General features: G+C 52.0%; 1 protein-coding gene across 1 annotated transcript; it reads left to right on the top strand.

Moving 5' to 3' along the window:
• The first annotated feature begins 1,949 nt into the window (after window positions 1-1,949).
• Window positions 1,950-11,628, top strand: LOC112574439 (L-threonine 3-dehydrogenase, mitochondrial-like). Its single transcript, XM_025255513.1, is given in 10 exon segments — window positions 1,950-2,122; window positions 5,656-5,856; window positions 6,097-6,139; window positions 8,064-8,134; window positions 8,259-8,474; window positions 8,711-8,817; window positions 9,116-9,131; window positions 9,134-9,205; window positions 9,465-9,731; window positions 9,944-11,628. Coding segments are annotated over 9 exon segments (1,101 nt in total). The 5' UTR covers window positions 1,950-2,122; window positions 5,656-5,702; the 3' UTR covers window positions 10,099-11,628.
• The last annotated feature ends 311 nt before the right edge of the window (window positions 11,629-11,939 follow it).

Raw genomic sequence — 11,939 nt, 5'->3', positions numbered from 1 at the left:
CGAGGGAGGGGTAGAGGGGAGAGAGAGACAGACAGAAGGTTTGTGTGAGAGAGAGACAGAAGGTTGGGGTGAGAGTGACGAGGTTAGGGGTGGCCGTGTGAGAGAGAAAGAGACAGAATGTTTGTGAGAGAGAAAGAAGGCTGGTGAAAAAGACAGAAGGTTGGAGGTCGTGAGAGAGAAAGACAGAAGGTTAGGGGTGTGAGTGAGAGAGACATACTCAACAACACACTGATATTTAATGTGTTTACCGTGTGTGCTATCGTTGTTTGTGTGACTAGCGACAACAGACCAAAAGCAGGGGGAGAGAAAACTGAAATGCGTTGGTAGACGGGTGGGACTGGAGGAGGATGTACAAGGAGGGCAGCTCCACGACACCTGTCTGCTTTATGACGTCTGCAACGGCAACAACGGTAACATGTCCATACGACCATACCCGCCACCTGCCCACTGCTCAGTCCTGTACACGTGCACTGAACACACGTCATCCGTAAACATGACTCCTGACACCCTATCCCATAATGCTCGTCCTTTGTCTCACCCTTCCTCTTGTAATATGTTACTCTCAGCTCTTGTTCTTGTTGTTTGCTTCCTCTGTGTTCTGTCTTTGATTTTATTCTTCCTTTACTACGATTGTTTATTCTTTTATATGTTCCTATATGTTGTTTGTTTTCCTGTCCCTCGCATGCTGTCCATGTTTCCTTCTTGTTCTTAAGTGCTAAGATCATGCTCCTTGGGTGAGTGAGCTGCGCTTTATAAATTGTGTTTATCATAATTATTAAAACACTGTGGCACTGCATGGCCTCTTTACACATTTATTGCCTCATTCAATCAACTGGTTGCCCGAGATGCTAAATAATTGTGATGTCGATACACACACGTGTGGCGCTTGTAGAACATCAAAGGGAAGCCTGCGGCTGCTGGGAGATAAACACGTGACACGTGGTGCAGGTGACAGCGGGCTGTGGCCGTGTTTTCGTCCACCTGACGCAAGCTTTCTCTCCGTCTAACGGCAAACCTTCACAGGGCAACCGTTATCTTCTGCTCGTGTGGCTTACAGGGAGCCAGCACCTAGCAACACATAGACATATATATAGACACACAGTGTAGACAACTTACAGCAGGAGACACCAGCAGCCCGCAGCAGACGACACACGCAGACCTCAGCATCACGTACAAGTTATCGCCGTCCGTCCGTCCGTCCTTCCGTGTAAGACTTTTAAAGACTTGCATGTCAGATGGTTACTAAGCAGACATGAGAGTGAGAAGACGGGTAGAGCTCAGGTTTCTCTGTTCTACAGACACCGATCTGTAGTGCAGACGTTGGTGGTGCTCAGTCCTGACCACTCCAGCTTGATGACGGCCGCCATGTCCGTTCTTTGTTTTGTTCTTGTCAAACTCCATCACGGCGATATGGAATGAAGCGGCCATGAACACGAGGAAGGAAGGATAGCTGCTCCGTTCGTGCATCTCGCACCTGATGTACATGTTGAGTGCAGACGGTCAGCGAGGTGTCGTCACGCCGTGCGCTCGGCGAACTGGGATGCTGCACGCGCTGTGCTGAACCTGGGAAACTCCATCAGCGACTCCATCAACCTCTGTATGAATCCATGGGTAGTAGGGGGGATTCACAGGGATGTCACATCGTGTGTGTGTTGGGGGGGGGATGTCCCTGTACGTAATCAGTCACACCTAGTGGGGGGGATGTCCCTGTAAGGAGTGACATCAAGTGGGGGAGAGCCACACAGCCCTGTCCCCCTTTAACTGACATGCAGTTTGCCGTTGCGCCAGCAGACTTCGGGTGTTTATTAGGGGTAAACACTGGCACAGCGTACCCGTGATGTCAGGCTGGGTACAAACTGTGGAGCGCTGACACATCAGCAAACACCCCCACTACCTCCCGGCCTGACAAGGTGAAGGAAGGCCGGACCTAGTTTTAACCAATCACACGTGGAGCTGTGGCCACACCTACCAAAGGGCGCCACGTGATTGGCTGCTGTGTTGGTGGTTACCGAGTCGTCGTGACACATGTGGCACACGGCCTGTCGTCTGTCGATCCGTCACAACCGGTTGATCAGACAACCACTCACACCGTCTCACACCAAACGTCTGACCGACACCTTGGGTAAGTAACTGCTTCTTTGATTAATTTCACTGTCGTCATCGCTGGTCGCTGTAGCTGATTTGGGTGATTAACTAGTGTCATGGCCACATGGTCACGCTTGACTGACAACATGTCACACGGCGGTCAGTGGATGTCCACTCACCTTCCCACCTCTCAACCCTGTAGTTTCTCTTGTCTGCCAAAGTAAGCGGAGGTGTGTAGGCAAGAAGGTCGGGAGGGTACTTCAGCCTGACACTGTGATGGATGAACCTGATGGCGCTCCAGTCAAGCAGAACGTGACACGCGATCAAGTGTGGCGACCCACGACTTCAATCAAGCAGAGAAATTTGCTGCATCATCGCTCTCCTCGTCTATGATGGCGGCCAATAGAGGAGAAAGACGTGAAGGAACTGAGTATTACCGTTGAGCTGACTGTGGTCGTGAAGCGAGAAGAAACAACGGAATGTAATGTCGAGTTCACTGTGGTCGTTAATTAGCGAAGTCTGATTGACAGATGGAGGCAGGGCTCGTTGGTCAACGGCCGGACTAACACGTCACAGTCTTTGAGGGACACGTCACCCACAGCAGGTTATGATGTAATAGAATGTCGAGCTGAGAAACACGATTTCTAACACTATTTGGACTTTACAAACTGTGTACAGAGAGAGAGAAGGACGAGACTGACTAGAGAGTAATTAGTGCGTTCACTCATGTCTCAGCTGCCGGCAGACGAGTAACAGCAAAATGTCGCGTGTCCGTCATTGCGACAGACAAGATCTCGGGCTGTGTGTCAGTGAACAGGACCTGTAGCCGCCGATCACTGTTCACTCCTTGCCTGCACGGCTGTAGCCCCCAGCCACCCACTCCGTCACGTGACCAGTCAGTGGGCAGCTGCGCAGTAGCGTGTCCGGGCGCACGGTGAACTTTATGACCTGCGGCCTCCTCACCTGCCAGCGCTCACGTCGCCACTCGCCACGAGAATATTCTGGTGTGTGCGTCACAGAGCTGTGTGTCTGTGGGTAGGGACGTGCGTCCACACACACACACACAGATAAACCGTCACACACACACAGACAGGGCCAGACGCGGATACAGGACACTCGGGTGACATCTTACATAACCAATTCAAAATGTTTGTAACTATAGCAACCAAAAACCGTCATGATGCAAGTTAGTCTCCGCGACGTGGCGCCACACGTCACTGGATGCGCCTGTGGGTGGGTGGGGCAGCCAGTGACAGGAGGAGGGACACTCCGGACCCTGGGGCTCGCCTGGCGTTTGTCGGGACAACGGACCTGCACCCGCCGTCAGGTGTCGCCACAGGCTGTGTGTGTGTGTTGTCTTGGTGCGTTCTGTATGTGTGTGTGTGTGTTCTTTTCGTGCGCTCTGTATGTGTGTGTGTGTGTGTGTTGTCTTGGTGCGCTCTGTATGTGTGTGTGTGCACGTCCTCTAGGTCAGTGGTTCTCAAAGTTTTTCGGACCGCGGACCACTTTACTTAAGTAAAAGCTATGGCGGACCACCAAGGCCTAAGTAAAAAATAATGCGGACCACCAAGGCCTAAAAATCAGTCTGTACTATGAATTTCAAATTTAAATTGCCGCATTTGTTTCATTTTAATTCAAAACTAAATGTCCTTTTGTAAAAGTAATATAGTAATAAGTTGACATAAAACTACGTATACCTCGTTATTTGTAATTAAAATGTTAATAGGAGGAATGCATCCCTTTAAACATCACTTTGCTGACATATGACAACTGTCAGCCGCGGACCACATGACTTATGCCCGCGGACCACTAGTGGTCCATGGACCACACTTTGAGAACCACTGCTCTAGGTGCTCTGTGTGTGCGCGCTCGTACTTGACGCGCTCTGTGTGTGTGTGCACGACGTTTTCCTGATATCTCTGTGTGTGTGTGTGCGAGTTGCCTCCCGCTGTTTGACGTGAGTTGTGCTCAGTGCGCGGCGCTGACTCACGACGCTGCACGACACTAAAGACATACAGCTGGAGACACCTATTACAATAAACAGTTGAGATGGAGGCTGATGCTAAATGCTAAATGTCAGGCCTGTCGTCTGCTTCAATGATAGGAGGCGCCTCTGTCCCCGAGGGAAGCCCGATAGCTTAGAGGTACATTCGTCTGTCGCACCCACAGACCAGACCATCGTGCGTTCCGATCTCGTCTCGGGACACTTTCTCTACGTCATACCTGTTGGCAGGCTGGCCGTCCGGTCTTCAGGTCCTGCCGCCCTCCTCGCCATCCATCATCCCTCCTCCTCATAGTGAGACATCGCCTCAAGCAGGAAGCACTTTGCTACTAAACCAGCCATCCTGCCAGCCATCCTGCCAGCCATTTCCTGTCGTACATTGCATACCATTGCACTGAGTTGTCCGCGTACAACGTGCAGCACCGAGCTTCGTCTGATGGCTGAACTCATCAGCAGCTTACAGACCTGTCCTCCCTTCATAGTCACTCAGCTGTGAGTCGTGTTGTCTGGCCCTGGGGCCTAGTGACCACCAAACACGTACACAAGTACACACGTACACACGTACACATACACAAGTACACACATACACAAGTACATAAGTACACACGTACACAAGTACACACGTACATAAGTACACACGTATACAAGTACACACATACACAAGTACACACGTACACAAGTACACACGTATACAAGTACACACATACACAAGTACACACGTACACATGTACACAAGTACAAACATACACAAGTACACACGTACACAAGTACACACGTACACACGTACACAGCTCAGTGCCGCCACAGAAAGAGTGAGTGTAGACAGGACACGTCAGCTTTTTTAAAAAGGAGTCAAACGTTATCGAACAGTTATCTTGTGTCAAGGAGAGAAGCCTGCAGTTACAGTTATCTGACAAAAAAAGCGAGAAATAAGTGACAGATTACTGCACCCAGCGCCACCCGCCGCCACCCAGTAAGCGGACAAGCCGGGTACGCTGCTGCCAGTGAGATAACGGGAGGGTTGACCTCCTTGCACGACGTTCAGTGAGATGTCACAACTTTGTTTACATGCGGTACCCACCGTCTGATGTCACAGATGTCACAAATATGTCACCCTCACTGCGCACCCAGGAGCGATGCACTGTAACCAAGGATACGGAGGGAAGCAGAGCAAGTGTACAAAGTGTACACATCATGTACAGATCACACATTGTACACATGTACGGATCACACAGTGTACACAAATTATGTACAGATCACACACACATATTTCTGTCCGTAGACAGACTCTCAAAGAACACCAACAACCAACTAGAGAATACACAAACATGTCAAGACCCTGAGACAGACTTGTCCTCATGCTTTAGGACGACAATGTTTTGTCTGAGTGTTTGTTGTTGTTGTTGTTGTTGATGCTGCTGCTGCTGTCAACATGCAGGATAATAAATGTAGTTATACCAAGTTGAAGTACACATATTGAACGTGTTATTGACGTAGCCAGTCAGCTGACCAGTTGCTTGACACCTGTACACACAGTACACACTGTACACTGTACACTGTACACACAGGAGGCCTCCAGCCATCGCCACACCTGCGCCTGGACAAGTAGCGGACGATGGCCGTCAGCAGCATCAGCACAACCTGCGTCCGCTCTATGAGTAGGGCAACCTTTCCACCCACCACCTTCACCAGGATGACGCCCTCAGCCCTCGGCAGCGTGGGCCGCAGTTACAAGGACTTCTCCGCCAGCCCCCGAATTCTCATCACAGGTGGGTGACGTACTGGGTGTAAGCACGTGGTGTCGTCACAGGTGGGTGACGTAGTGCGGTGTCAGCACGTGACTGCAGTCTGTGCACGTGGTGTGTATGCAGAGATGTCGGTGTTCATGCATGTAGACAGATGTTGTGAGGAAGATGGTGACAGTAGCTCCTTTACAAACAACAAATGACATCAACATGTAAACAACACACTGATGTAAATAACAACAACTTCTCTTTGTCCTGCTGCAGGTGCACTGGGACAGCTGGGGACGGGTCTGGCGAAACTCATGAGGTTTGTTGTCTTTTGCTCCCTGATACTTTCTCCCGCCATAAAGGTGCCCACAGACCAGGGATTGCATCACTGTGTAGATGCCTGTCTGTCATGTAGATGTATGCTGTCTACCTTGTTTACGCTGTCTAGATGTATGCTGTCTACCTTGTCTACGCTGTCTAGATGTATGCTGTCTACCTTACATAACCGCTCCTACAGTCTAGTCCAGTGCGCAGACAGACGAGCAAACACAGCGGTTAGCAAACAATTAGCCGCCAGCGGTGTTTATGTCGCTGCCGTCACGTGACCGGCCTTTTGGGGTGGAGATTTTGTCGGGGTGGGAATCAACCCGGCTAGACAGTGCATGTGCACCTTTTGGGCGTGCACTGACCTGAAAGGTGCATCGACCATCAAAGGGTGCGCAAACACACTCGTGACTTGGAGGAGTGAAGCTCTACGTGCTATGCTCCCCCCACTAGCACCACCACCACCGCCGCCTGCAGGCTTGTTGTCAACGGCACTGACAGAGCCTCGTCTGTTGCTAGGGGCAATCATGCTACCTGTCCCACCCTCCCTTCTTTTCAGTCCACACATCACATGCCCACCACACAGCCACACCTTTCTCTCACACACTCTCACACCTTCTACCTTCCCTGGGCTGACAGTCCCGTGTTTGTCTGCTGCTGACGTCAGCCTGTGTGGCAGGACGCTGGTGTCCGTACAGTCGCAGTCCGGCATCTCACGCGTGACTGTCCGGTCAGCCCTTTATTCTGTCTCGGACACGGTCCTGTGACTCACACCTCACTGACCCCTTTGTCTGTAGACGGTCGACTATATATCACACCTAACGATACATCTCCGTCCGCAACACACACGTCACCGGAAACAGTGAGTCACTTCACAACCATCGGAAAGCAATAGAGAGAGTCGCACCACAGGAACCACGGACGTGTAGAGGTGGACTGCTGTCTGTCTGCCGAGACCAGCGTGTAGCCTGTTGCCACTGCTAGTCTCGGCGAGCCTGAATGAATGTGACTAAACCGGAAGCTTTTGTACGCACCAGCCTCGTTTTAGATGTTAACTGGGAAAATCGTCTGGCAGCAAGGGAACGTCACAGTCTCCAGGCGGCGCTACCTCCTCCTGCAACAACGTCTTGTCTCCCTTTCTGTGGGCCCCCTGCTGGCCACCCCGCCAGCCCCGTAATGGCATCACGTGATCACAAGCTGAGCTCGTGGGATGGTGAACTCGTTCTCTCCGAGCCTTTGTGTCGGTGTCGGCCAGTAACAGCAACATGGCGGCTGGTGTCGGCCAGTAACAGCAACATGGCGGCTGCTGTCGGCCAGTAACAGCAACATGGCGGCTGGTGTCGGCCAGTAACAGCAACATGGCGGCTGATGTCGGCCCAGTAACAGCAACATGGCGGCTGATGTCGGCCAGTAACAGCAACATGGCGGCTGGTGTCGGCCAGTAACAGCAACATGGCGGCTGCTGTCGGCCAGTAACAGCAACATGGCGGCTGATGTCGGCCAGTAACAGCAACATGGCGGCTGCTGTCGGCCAGTAACAGCAACATGGCGGCTGATGTCGGCCAGTAACAGCAACATGGCGGCTGATGTCGGCCAGTAACAGCAACATGGCGGCTGGTGTCGGCCAGTAAAATGTTGTGGCCGGGTTCAGTAACATGTCTTGGCTGACATTCGTGACAAAATGTTCGCCCTCGTCAAGCGTTCAAACGTTTATGTGATTGTTAGTGTGACACTGAGATGACAGTCACCGCAGTTTTCTCCCTTTGATGTCGGTAGTTGACTTTCCGCTGGTGCAAGGTATGGGGACAGTCGTCAGAATACATTTTGCTGCGGATTCAGGAGATCATAAATTATTATTTCTTTTTAGCATTTTTTTAGGTGATTCACAGCAGTAAAGTTTTGTTGTTTTTTTCCGTCAGAGACCGTTATGGACGGGAGAACGTCATCATGTCCGACATCAACAAGCCGACCCGCCAGGTGCTGGAAGACGGTGAGTGGTGCAGTAGACAACAACAGTGTCTGTTCGTGTTGAACTTTCAACCTTTGCTATTTTATACCTCCACCTCCTGCCCTCCATACACATGCAGGCTGTAACGTTGGTGCTTGTCCCTCAGGACCCTTCCTCTTCGCCGACGTGCTGGACTTCCGAGGGCTGAAGGAGCTGGTGGTCAACTACGAGATCGACTGGCTCGTGCACTTCTCCGCCCTCCTCAGCGCCGTGGGCGAGCAGAACGTGGGGCTGGCCATGCAGGTCAACATCCAGGGCGTGCACAACGTGCTGGAGGTCAGCAGGCAGTACGGCCTCAAGCTCTTCATCCCCAGCACCATCGGTATGCGCGTGCACGCACACACTCACACTCACATGCACGCACACACTCACACATGTAGGCAGACAGGCATGCAGGCAGGCAGGCAGACAGACAGACAGGCAGACAGACAGACAGACAGACAGACAGACAGGCAGACAGACAGGCAGACAGGCAGGCAGGCAGGCAGGCAGACAGAGACAGAGGTAAGTAGCGTTTAGACTGATATTACCTGACAAGATGGCGGCGACTGTGTGCAGGTGCTTTTGGCCCCGACTCACCCCGTAACCCGACCCCTGACCTCACCATCCAGAGGCCGCGCACCATCTACGGTGTGTCCAAAGTACACGCGGAGCTGATGGGGGAGGTAAGTGGTGTCAGCTGGTGGACAAGGAGCTCAGTTTCTCATTTATTCAAGCTTTAGTCCCAGTGAGTAGCCTCCCCTACAATCGTGTCATTCCCATCATCATTTGTCTAGGGCCAGTAGACCCCCGTGGTGTCAAGTTAACACGCAGGTAGAGAAGAGGGTAAGTGCTGATAGGTGCTGATAACCTCATTAACCTAATTAAGAAGACAGAGAAGAGGGTAACTGTCGCCACTACATGGCCACGTGGACTTTAAAGTGCCAGTTGCCCCCAGTGACGTCACAATGATTGTGTTGACAGTACTACCATCATCGGTTCGTGTGGACTTCAGAAGTCTGCGGTACCCGGGTGTCATCTCTGCTGATACCATGCCTGGTGGCGGTACAACAGGTGAGGTCCGATGTTGTGTGAACAGCTAATTACAGTAATTACAGTAATTACAGGTAATCAGTTACGTCAGGCACAGTGAGTCGTTTACAACACCAGCTACTCATTTTTCACCTTTATGTTTGGAGCTGTTGAACGCTTGATGGACGACTTGTAATCTTTTGTTGACACCTTGTCCTGTCTTAACCCCTCCGCGCCCCCTCGACCTGTGACCTCCCTGGACCTTTGGTGACCCCTGTTTTGCTTGTGTGACCTTTGGCAGACTACGCTCTGACGATTTTCCACGACGCGCTGAGCACCAAGCATCACGTGTGCTACCTGCGGCCCGACACGCGGCTGCCGATGATGTACGTGGACGACACGCTGCGAGCCACCGTCGACTTCCTGGCCGTCTCCTCCCAACAGCTGAGCATGCGCACTTACAACGTCAGCGCCTTCAGCTTCACGCCGCACGAGCTGGCCGCCCACATCCGCAAGTACGTGCCGGACCTGCAGGTCACCTACAAGCCTGACCACCGCCAGGCGATAGGTGAGTAGTCTTCAGACACACACACACACACACACACACACACTCACAGTAGTGTTCACACACACACACAGTGTTCACTCACACACACGTGCAAGTCTACAAACCTGATGTCCGCCAGTATGTACGGAGCTGTTATGTCACTATTATGATATCTCACTCACCTGTGTGGAGCTATTTATCTTATTCTATATCTCACTCACGTGACTGTGCAGCCGACCAATGGCCTGAGGTCTTTGATGACTCACGTGCCCAGCAGGACTGGGGGTGGCAGCCGCGCTACGACGTCGACCTGATGTGCGACACCATGATGCAGGCGCTGCTGCCCAAGTACAGTGGCAGCCAGGTGGTGGAGGCCATGGAGAAGTAGACAGGTGCACACCGCCACAAACAGCCAGTGGGCTGTGGTATGGGTAGCAGCATCGCAACAGTTGCCATGGAAACAGTCGGGTGTTTGGCTAGTGACGGCGACAGCAAAGGTAGACAACTGTGCTGCCGCAGCTTTGATCTCATTTGAGTTACTTCCCTTGCTCCAGCGTCACCCTGCCACGTGACACTGACTACGTCACTGGGGGCCTGGGGTGTGGGGTAGACGTGTGATGTATCATCTCGCTACCCGGACATTGGTGAACTTGTTGTTAGCTCTTAGCATCCTGAGAATTTTAATCCCTGGGCGCCGACACCTGCATCACGTGATCAAGTGGCTTTGTGTCTCTGTCTCTCTGTCTCTCTGCCTCTCCCCCCTGCCCCCACCTATGAGCACAGCCGCACTTTGACGAGAGCTTCACAGGGTCTCAGCTGTCGCCATCTTGACGATGACATCGATCACAAAGACATCGGTTGTCGCCTCGTCTGATGTTGTTAGAAACTGCTGAGTGTTGCTGAGGTGAGTGTTGACTGTGTGGCGGTTGTTGACTGCTGCAGGTGTGCAAACAAGCACAGACTGCAGGTGTACAAACAAGCACAGACTGCAGGTGTACAAACAATCACAGGAAGAGCCAGGTGATCGTCACCTCGTCACTCGCGTTGTAACCGACACTTATCTGGATGATGGGGGTGGAGGGTCTGGATTGTCGACTCCATGGCGGGTGTGGGTTTTCTTCTTTTTGACGCTTTAACTGTTGACACGTTACCTGGAGGCCAGGTGTTGGAACATGGAAATGTCACCACAGGACTGCAGTCGCTCCCCCCGCCTCATGTCCATAGATGCTGCTAGTGTCATGTATGTCAGGGTTAACGTGGGTTCATGTCGCCATCTTTGTCATTTCGTCTCATTTCTGTCATCACTTTCCGTGACTGCATTGAGTGTGTGACAGATGGCGCTGTCACACCTGTCTCTCGGCGTCTCTGTATTGTCAGTGAGTGTGTGACAGTTGTAGTTAGCTTGTTACAAACACTTCAATGGTAGCCGCCATCTTTAGTACACACGTTGCTCTACAGGTGACAGTGTGACAGTGTGACAGTGTCTGCAGGGACGACTGGTGTCGTCACACGGTGTCAACAACACTCTACTCACTCTACTGTCTGTGTCGGTCATGTCAGGGTTCACAGAGCAGAGGGCGGAGTCACGTGCAGTCGCTGTGAGGTCGATGATGTTGTCTTCAACTCCTGTTGTTTGTAAGAGGCGGGGGCGGTACTTGTTTACATGTTTACCTTGTTTGTTTGTAGCTTTGCCGTGCTGACAATGTCCGTAGGTCAATGAATGTGACATGTTGACTACACTGAGCGGAGGTGGTGGTGGTTGTGGTGGTTGTGGTGGTTGCGGTGGTGGTAGTGAGATATTGCTTGCTGTGATGTCAATAATAATCTCATGTCTCTGTCTCACTTTGCTGACCTCTGGTCGTATTCTCAGCCGTGAAACAATAAAGTCTGGCACTCTGTCAGTGCCATGTACCGGTGAGCTGCGTCTTGTGTCAGTGAACTGTGTCGTGTGTCAGTGAGCTGTGTCTTGTGTCAGTGAACTGTGTCGGTGAGGTGTGTCAGTGAGCTGTGTCGTGTGTCAGTGAGCTGTGTCGGTGAGCTGCGTCTTGTGTCAGTGAACTGTGTCGTGTGTCGGTGAGCTGTGTCGTGTGTCAGTGAACTGTGCCGTGTGTCAGTGAGCTGCGTCTTGTGTCAGTGAGCTGTGTCGTGTGTCAGTGAGTTGTGTCGTGTGTCAGTGAACTGTGTCGGTGAGGTGCGTCAGTGAGCTGTGTCGTGTGTCAGTGAGCTGTG

This window comes from Pomacea canaliculata, linkage group LG10 (genome assembly GCF_003073045.1).
Source record: "Pomacea canaliculata isolate SZHN2017 linkage group LG10, ASM307304v1, whole genome shotgun sequence".
Lineage (NCBI taxonomy): Eukaryota > Metazoa > Mollusca > Gastropoda > Architaenioglossa > Ampullariidae > Pomacea > Pomacea canaliculata.
The sequence above is the reverse complement of the archived record's forward strand: the minus strand, read 5'-3'. Positions and strand labels throughout refer to the sequence as shown.